This window comes from Neomonachus schauinslandi, chromosome 1, assembly GCF_002201575.2.
Source record: "Neomonachus schauinslandi chromosome 1, ASM220157v2, whole genome shotgun sequence".
Taxonomy (NCBI): Eukaryota; Metazoa; Chordata; class Mammalia; order Carnivora; family Phocidae; genus Neomonachus; species Neomonachus schauinslandi.
Genome location: NC_058403.1, coordinates 157,743,290 through 157,752,048, shown reverse-complemented (window position 1 = coordinate 157,752,048; position 8,759 = coordinate 157,743,290). Strand labels below are relative to the sequence as shown.

General features: G+C 60.3%; 1 protein-coding gene across 2 annotated transcripts; it reads left to right on the top strand.

Moving 5' to 3' along the window:
- The first annotated feature begins 1,494 nt into the window (after positions 1-1,494).
- GATA2 (GATA binding protein 2) lies at positions 1,495-7,574 on the top strand. Of its 2 annotated transcripts, none has more exons than XM_021695085.1 (5): positions 1,495-1,737; positions 2,159-2,800; positions 4,565-4,710; positions 6,575-6,700; positions 7,210-7,574. In XM_021695085.1, the coding sequence occupies exons 1-5, from the start codon at positions 1,509-1,511 to the stop codon at positions 7,507-7,509; spliced, it is 1,443 nt and encodes a 480-aa protein (XP_021550760.1). In that variant the 5' UTR covers positions 1,495-1,508; the 3' UTR covers positions 7,510-7,574. The 2 variants fall into 2 exon arrangements, with proteins under 2 accessions (XP_021550760.1, XP_021550761.1); XM_021695086.1 differs by having other exon boundaries at positions 1,509-1,737; positions 6,617-6,700.
- Positions 7,575-8,759: the final 1,185 nt, after the last annotated feature.

The following is an 8,759-nucleotide window of genomic DNA, read 5'->3' as shown; positions in this document are numbered from 1 at the left end:
GCGGCCTGTTGTCCGAGGCCCAGGTGCCCGCTCGAGCCGCGTAGTTCCTGCCCCTCACTGCTCCTGCTGTCCCGCAGCTGTCCTTCCAACCCCCTGCCCAGCCAGAGCCCGAGTCGGGGGAGGGAATGGTCTGGGTAGGTAGCCGGGACTTCAGCTGGCCACGTTCAGTGGTAAAGGAGGTGGGATCCGAGAGTGGAAGGGCTGGGGTCCCGGAGAGAGGACACCCAGACACCCAGAGGGTGCACGACCCGTGCTCCCGGGGAGGGGTCCCCAGTTGGAGGTTAGTTACTGGGAGGAGGGCCCTGAGGTTAGGGGGATCCAGGAGTGTCAGCAAGAGGGGGCGCAGCAGTTGGCCAGTGGGGTGATGGTCCTGGCGGGGGGCGTTGGCAGCAGGGGCCGCCGGGAGGGCGCTGGGTGGGGGCCCGCCGGCGCAGGGGGGCAGGCCCGCGGGGTCAGTCCCGGAGTCCGGCGGACCGGAGTTGCGGGCTCAGCCAATGGGGGGCGGAGGCTGGGCGGCGCGCGGCGCTGATTGGCTGGCGCGGGCTTCTTAGGCGTGCACGGCCCCCGCTTCATGTCTGTGCAGGAGTCGCGAGCTGGCGCCAGGGCGGCCGGAGGATGCCGAGGGGCCGGAGCCGGGCGGGCCTGAGGCCGAGGCGCGCGCTGTCCCCTGCTCCTACCCCGTGAGCCCAGCCGCCCGAAGCGCGATTCCTGAGCCCGCCATTCCCGGGGCTCCCTACGGTGCTGATCCCCCGATCCCGAGGCCGCGCCCCCCCTCCCCGCGGCGCTGGGTGTGTAAGTTTGGGGTGCGAGAACTGGCCGGGGGCCTGGGGCGCTCCAAGCTCTGAGAGGTCTCTTCCGGGGCTCAAGGCCGGGGCCAGGCTGCGGGTGACTGCTTTGGTGTGCCGTGGTGAGAGGTCCTGATTGTGCCGCCTGGGAGTGCGCGCAGGGGGCTGGCTCCCAGCCGCTGGGGCTGCGTGTGCGTGTCGCGGGGGGGGGGGGGGCGGAGGTCGTCAAGTCGGTATGTGTATCTGGCGCCAAGTGTAGGTATGTGCGTGTCGCTGGGATCATGTGCCCCGGTGGGTGCCCAGGAGCCTGTCTCCAACTTTTAGTCTGTGTTTATGTGTTTTGTGTACCGGGAAGGAGGGGGGTCGGTGTGATTGTCCGACTTAAAGTGAGACTCTGTATGTGTTTGTTGGGGTAACTGCTGTCGGGGCTTGCCCCGTGTGTGACCCGGCGTGCACGAATGTGTGGCTCTGGGACCGGGGGTCACCATGTGAGTGTGTGCGGCTGAACCCTCTCCTCCGCCTTCCTTTCGTTTTGAGCTTTGAGTTTTCCTCCCACCCGGGACTGTTCCTCGGCTGAGCGCGGCTGAGGCGCAGCGGCGTGCGGGACTCCGCGTGGCGGGACTTTGGGGGTGTCAGGCCGTGGCGGCGCCCCTCACACCCCCTTCCGTCGCTCAGGGACGCCGCCACCGCCTCGGCCCAGATCCCGAGCCTCCACTGCGGGCCATGGAGGTGGCGCCGGAGCAGCCGCGCTGGATGGCGCACCCCGCCGTGCTGAATGCGCAGCACCCCGACTCGCACCATCCGGGCCTGGCGCACAACTACATGGAGCCCGCACAGCTGCTGCCTCCCGACGAGGTGGACGTCTTCTTCAACCACCTAGACTCGCAAGGCAACCCGTATTACGCCAACCCAGCCCACGCGCGGGCGCGCGTCTCCTACAGCCCCGCGCACGGTGAGCCCCCGGCCAGTGGGTGACTGGGAGCCCAGGCGCCAGGGGCGGGAGGGGAGGAGGGCCCGGCTGCCTGCTTCCCGGATGTGAGATCCGCAGGAATCGGAGCAGCTGAAAAATTGGGGCGGGAAAGGTGGGGGCAGCAGCCTCTTGGGGAGGGTTTGGGCACCCTAGGGTTTCTGCCCATTTCCAGCTGGCCTGTGGGGGTTCCCTCCAGGCCCTGGTCCAGTGGGGTTCCTTCTGTGCCACTTGTCCGTCAGCTCGGGACTGACATTCTTGATTATTGCCGGTTGGGGTGTTATGTTTCTGGTTTTCTTTGGGAAGAAGGTTACTGCTGGTTGTTCTGTGAGTTGTGGTCCTGTGTATCCGAGCCCTAGCGCGGCTCAGCCTCTGCCCACTCTGACCCCTCTCCCTCCTCTTGCAGCCCGCCTGACCGGAGGCCAGATGTGCCGTCCACACTTGTTGCACAGCCCGGGGTTGCCCTGGCTCGACGGGGGTAAAGCTGCCCTCTCCGCTGCTGCAGCACATCACCACAATCCCTGGACCGTGAGCCCCTTCTCCAAGACACCGCTGCACCCCTCAGCTGCTGGAGGCCCCGGAGGCCCTCTCTCCGTGTACCCAGGGGCAGGGGGTGGGAGTGGGGGAGGCAGCGGGAGCTCTGTGACTTCCCTCACTCCCACTGCAGCCCACTCTGGCTCCCACCTCTTCGGATTCCCACCCACTCCGCCCAAGGAAGTGTCTCCCGACCCGAGCACTGCCGGGGCTGCCTCTCCAGCCTCCTCTTCCGCAGGGGGTAGTGCAGCCCGGGGGGAGGACAAGGATGGCGTCAAGTACCAGGTGTCACTGACCGATAGCATGAAGATGGAAAGCGGCAGTCCCTTGCGCCCAGGCCTGGCTGCCATGGGCACCCAGCCTGCCACACACCACCCCATCCCCACCTACCCATCCTATGTGCCGGCCGCTGCCCACGACTACAGCAGCGGACTCTTCCACCCTGGAGGCTTCCTGGGTGGCCCTGCGTCCAGCTTCACCCCTAAGCAGCGCAGCAAGGCACGCTCCTGCTCAGGTAAAGGCAGGTGCCAAGGACCTAGTGGAAGTGGGGATGGTTTGTGCTTTTGCGTGTGTGTTTTGGGGGAGGAGGGCTGTGATATGGGAGATGGGGCGATGTCAGTCTTCCAGATCTGGGATGGGTGATGTCCCCCTCCAATAGTCTCCAACAGATGTTTGAGACTCCAGAATGGGGGAGAGGGAGCCCTAAAACTTTTGTCCTTTTCTTAACTGTTCCCAGTGGCCCCCCAAAGTTCATCTCCCTTCCCCCCTCCTCGCCCTCCCTTCCAAGGTTGGCCACTGCCAGACCAACACAGGACGGGAATTCCCCCTTCCCTTCCCTTAATCTGAAGTGAAAATTTGAGCAGCCTCTTGACTTAATGTGGGAGAGAATGCAATACACAAGTGACAACCATGAGGCTGTGTGTACGTGTGTTTGTGAGTGTGTGTGCATGCTGTGGGTGTACTGTAGGTGCTCCAGGCCCTCAAGGAGTCTGGTTCTCCAACGCAATCAGTCCAGTCTTGGGATTTCGATGTTTCCCAATCTCCTTGGGAGATTTCCCCCAAAGCAACATTCCCAGGACTTGTTCCTGCTCCCTGCCCCCTAGCGTCCTTCATTCTCCCTGAAGGCTGGAGTGAGGGGGATGAAGGATAGGTGCCTCTGCCCCTTTGCCGGAGGAGACGGCTGGAGCCAAGCTGGTTTGTCCAAGCATCTGGCCATAGAGCAGAAACCAGGGCTAGGGCAGGACTTTGGCTGTCAGTGCCTCCTTCCCAGTCCCTGTAAGTGGAGGAAGAGGAAGACTTTTTAAACTTTTACTCCTGAGTCCGGGAAACTTTTCATGCCCGTATAATATAAAGACAATTTAGTTGAAACTAAATGGGGAAACATTCTCCTGGACTTCGTGATGCCAGGGCATCCGGCTACCCTGCCTGATTGCTGCTGCCACCTCGGGCACCCACCTCAGCCCCACCTCGGGGGCCCCTGTGCTGCTCAGGCCTGCTACCTTGCCTTTAATTAGCCCCTTCTCCCAAGTTTGTTTTACACATTCTATTTGAATTCCAGATGGTCTTTTAGCAACAACAACAACAGAAAACAAAAAGAGAACCCCCAAAACCCACCATCGACAGAAGACCAAGGTCACTTAGTCTACTTGGCTTAAAAACAAAAGGGCTTATGGTTTATTTTATTTTAAAGAACACCGCCTTCGATCTGAGTCCGGGACTGAATTCTAGGGCCTCCGCGGAAGAGGGGGCAGCTGGGGAGAAAGAAGGAAATTCCCCTGCTTGGAGAACAGGAGGAGGGTAGGAGCTGAGGGCAGAGAATTGGGAGGTGGCAGACGCAGCTGGGGAAAAGGGGGGAGACCGAAGAGGAGAAGCAGAAGTAGAAAGCGAGCCAGAGCCCTCCCAGGCCCAGCCAGGTCGAGCGGGGCCACTCCTGCCACCGCCCTGCCGTCGGCAAAGTTTGCTGTAAATACCCTTTCATTGTCGCGCCGAGAATCCCTGGGGCCCTGGCCCCACTCCTCCCTCCTGCCCCGCTTCCCTTCCTTCAAGAGAGAGTTTTGAAGAGGGAGCTTTGGCCTTAAAGCTACTCTCTGAACTCCTCTTCTGAGGGGGAAACCTCCTCCGGGTCCCTCTTCCTGCCCAGGGCTGGAGCTAAAAGTCACCGCCCGAAGCAGCCCGGGCTGAGGCCGACCGCTGCCTGGTCGGCGCCCGCCCACCCCTGGCTCTCTCCCATGACCTTGTCTGTTAAGCAGGCCCCCTGTCTCTCCCTGTCCCCCTTCAGAAGGCCGGGAGTGTGTCAACTGTGGGGCCACGGCCACCCCTCTCTGGCGGCGAGACGGCACCGGGCACTACCTGTGTAACGCCTGTGGGCTCTACCACAAGATGAACGGGCAGAACCGGCCACTCATCAAGCCCAAGCGGAGACTGGTAGGCACGGGGCAGCAGGTGGCTGGGGGCGGGAGGGGGGGGGGCCCTAACCTGGGCCGGGCCGGCGACTTACTGAAAAAATAATAGTAACACCACCACAACCTTTCGAGGCAGCTGCTTTGCCTCTTGAAATCCTTTTATCATTAAAATCACTTGGGGTCGCTCTTCTTTTAGGTCAGATTTTTTCGGGCCAGATTTCCCCCTCTGCAGCCCACCAGGTACCCTCACCGCATGGAGCTCAGGAATCCCCAACATGGAGTGTCCAAGGGCCCAACTCCTGTCCCCTGGACTCTGTTTAACTCTTTTTAAAAATAGGGCCATGAAGTAATTTTCCTTGTAGCCCAGCACACAATCTCCTCACGCTTATTTAAATAAAACACACACTCACACCAACCACCAAAAAAACCTGCCCTTTATTATTTTTCCATGGAGTCACCTATACTGTGTATTTTCATTTGAGTGATTTAAAAAAATGCCCTTTCGGATCTCCTGCCGGAGTTTCCTATCCGGACATCTGCAGCCTGAAGATAAGGAAACTTCGCGTATCTGTTTCCGGACCCCGCGAGTTTTAGAGCCTCTCCTCGGCTCAGTCCTGCCTCTCGCTGGGCTGTTTTGAAATTTCTAATACCCTCCACTCTGCAAATAATGCGTAAAATGCTAAGAATAATAAATATATTTTTTTCAGGGCGAAGTGATTTACGAGGCTTAAATCGCTTGCCTCTTTGGGGGCCCCCCTTCCCCCCTACCCCCCAGCGAGGGCGGGGTGAGGGCCCGGGTGGGGGTAGGGGTGGAGGATACAGTGTTGGCCCCTGAGTCAGAATTCCAGCTCCAGGCCGCTTACTCACCCTCACCCTCCCCGCCCCCAAGGCTGCAGTCCGGCAGGTCCCTCGGACTGAGGGAGCAAGCTCCGGCCCTAGGCCGTCCCAGCCTCTGCTGGTCTCCTTCTCCCACCCCCTGTCTTGCTGCCTGTGGTTCTTTGGGAAATGTTTGCGGGGGCGCGGACAGACGTGTTCTGCCACTGTGGGGCTGGCGCTGGTGGACCCTAAGGGGGTCGGGGTCTTGTTTGGGGAAGGGAACTGGACCTGCTTTCTCGGTCAAGACTCTCTTACTTACTCTTGTTAGGAGCCTTCAGCTTCCTTCTCCAGAAACCAGACCCTCATTTCCAGACTATCTCTGGCCTGCATTCCCTGAGGGGCTGCGGAGCAGTCAGCAGTCTGTGGTTTGGGGTACAGGGTGCCGGACGGACCAGCCTTTTGCTGATGGAAATGTTCTGGCTCTGCCCTGTCCACTGTGGTCGTGACTGTTGATTCCTTGAAATGTGGCTAATGCCATAGAAGGAACTGAAGTTCTAATCTTATTGAATCATAGTTCAGTTGAATTCGAACAGCCCCACATGGCTAGTGGCTATGGGCACTGGACGGCGCAGCTCCAGACCTCCCTAAACATTTGACGTCCCTGCCTGGCCTCTGCGGGGCCGTCACACCCAGGATGGTGGATTTTGAAAGGAGTCGCGTGGGAGTGCAGCTCCAGACCCAGGGGCTCCAGGGGGACTGAGTTAGCCGCCTCAGGGCCTCAGTTTCCCCATTTGATGGTTGGGGGCAGTGGCTCATTTGTCCTTTCAGCTCTTGCAACCCCGTGGATTCCAAGATCAGGCTTCTGATTGTTCTTTATTCTAAGTTCTGCACTGGTTTAGGTCTCAAATTCTAAAATTCCACGGCTTCTGAGATGCCTGGATTCCCCTGTGAGCTTTCCCCGCTCCCGGGCTCAGTTGGCAGGGACGGGGTGTGGGGGGGTGAGGGTTGGGGAGGGAGGTCGAGGTGGGGCGTGGGAGCCCAGTCTGCTGACGCTGCCCCTCCCCTCCCAGTCGGCCGCCAGGAGAGCCGGCACCTGTTGTGCGAATTGTCAGACGACAACCACCACCTTATGGCGCCGAAACGCCAACGGGGACCCTGTCTGCAACGCCTGTGGCCTCTACTACAAGCTGCACAATGTGAGTCCACCCCTCCCGGCCCGCCCTGCCCCTCCCCGGGGACCACTGCTCTTTGTGCGGCCAGGCGAGGGGGGCCCCAGCCACAATCTCCAGCGTGGCTTGGCTTGGGAGGCGGCTGCCGCCCTGCGGGGAAAGCCCCAAGTGCCAGAAGGGCTTCCCATAAGAGGGGGCAAGCCAGCTGGAAGTGTGTCCCCCACAGCGGGGGGCCCTGCAGGTCCGGGGGAAGTGGTGCCTCTTTAAAACAAAAGGTGGGCATGGAGTTTGGTCGTGTTGATGGGGGACGGTGCTGGCACTCAGTGGGCTCAGCGCCCTGCCCTGCGGGTCCCACACAGTGAAAAGCACCTTTCTTGACAGGGTAGCGTGCTGGCGGGAAGACCGCGATGGGCAGGGGGGGTTTGCAAGTGGGGTCCCCAGCCCAGACCTGCCTTTGCCCCGTGCGGAAGCTGGGGGTCGGGGTCTTGTTTGGGGAAGGGAACTGAACCTCCTGAAGGTTTTGTGGTTGCCCCCAGGTGAACAGGCCGCTGACCATGAAGAAGGAAGGGATCCAGACTAGGAATCGGAAGATGTCCACCAAGTCCAAGAAGAACAAGAAAGGTGCAGAGTGCTTTGAGGAGCTGTCCAAGTGTATGCAGGAGAAGGCCTCCCCCTTCAGCGCCGCTGCCCTGGCCGGACACATGGCGCCCGTGGGCCACCTCCCACCCTTCAGCCACTCGGGACACATCTTGCCCACCCCAACGCCCATCCACCCCTCCTCTAGCCTCTCCTTCGGCCACCCCCACCATTCCAGCATGGTGACCGCCATGGGCTAGGGACAGCCCCCCAGAAGCAGACGGACAGATGCCGAGGAGGGTGGCGGGCAGCTCAAGGCTGGGCGCCCCTAGGCAGGGTGGGCCAAACCCTTAGCAGCCTGCCCTTCCCTGAAAACTGATGCCACTCCTGTCAGCCCGGCCGGAGCCCCAAGCTGCCTCTCCTGTGGGCGCTCCACTTGGCCGTCAGCGGTCACTGTGAAGATTCTCACCCGGGCTGGGAGGCAGCCTTGGCCCGGCTTGCTGCCCAGGTGGGGTTTCCATCACGGACGATTGTTTGGAGAACAGAATGGACAACTTTATAAAGAGAAGAAGAGGGGGGCAGGGAACAAACGAAGAAAACCGTTTTTAGAAGGAGAAAGGAGTAGGCAAAAATAATTTATTGCGCTCTTGTTTCTAGCAAGGACTGGGGAGACGTTCCCAGGTTCTCTTCTGGGTCTTCTTCTGCGCCAAGTGCTGCTTGGCCCATCTGCTTGCTGGGGCCCTGGGGGCAGGTGTGTGGGCGTGGGGGGGTGCGGAGGCCTCGGCCCACACCTTCTCTTCTGGCTTCCTTTCCTGAAACAGCTGAAGCCCAGGTTGGGCTGAGTCAGTGCAGCGGGGCTACCAGCCTGGGGAGGCTGAGCGGTGCGTGCCCTGGCGGCCAGGCCCTGGAGGGCAGAGACAATCATGGGCGGTCCTGCGCAGATTCCCAGGCCAGGGCTGGGTCACAGGAAGGAAACAACATTTTCTTGAGAGGGGAAATGTCTCCCAGATCGCTCCCCTGGCTCTGAGGCCGAAGCTGGTGTGACCCGTGTCCCCTTAATGAGCCTGAGCCACAGCCTGACTCCAGCCAGGTGAACCCCTGTACATACATCCTTTTTCTGCGAAACCCCTCAACCCCCTCCCCTCCCACTCTGAGACAAAAGAAAAAATATATATATATATATAAAAGACTGCATAAGCTTAACTCGCTGAGGAGTTAGTTGTTTTATTTTTAAACTCATTTTGGGTCCAGTCAATTGTACGTTGCCACGGAAGCCCTTGCTATGGAAAGGAATAAAACCTATAAACCAAGGCTGTAGCTTCACAATTATTTTTGGAAAAGTACTTGGATCCCACAGCCCTAGGACGGGGAGCTGGGGGCCTGGGGAGGGGCCTTGGCTGCTCTTGGCTTCCCGGGGCTGGTCTGGCAGGTGGCGGAGGCAGGAGTTAGGGGTGGGTCCGGGGAGAGGCCACGACCCTGCTGGGGTCCCTGGAGACGCCTGAGTTCTGCT

What these genes read in the sequence shown, in the direction of transcription:
- GATA2 (XM_021695085.1), top strand. Translation starts at nt 1,509, where the DNA reads ATGGAGGTGGCGCCGGAGCAGCCGCGCTGGATGGCGCACCCCGCCGTG. An exon ending in CTCCTACAGCCCCGCGCACG is followed by an intron (nt 1,738 to 2,158) that starts GTGAGCCCCCGG and finishes CTCCTCTTGCAG; the next exon opens with CCCGCCTGACCGGAGGCCAG. An exon ending in TCTACTACAAGCTGCACAAT is followed by an intron (nt 6,701 to 7,209) that starts GTGAGTCCACCC and finishes GGTTGCCCCCAG; the next exon opens with GTGAACAGGCCGCTGACCAT.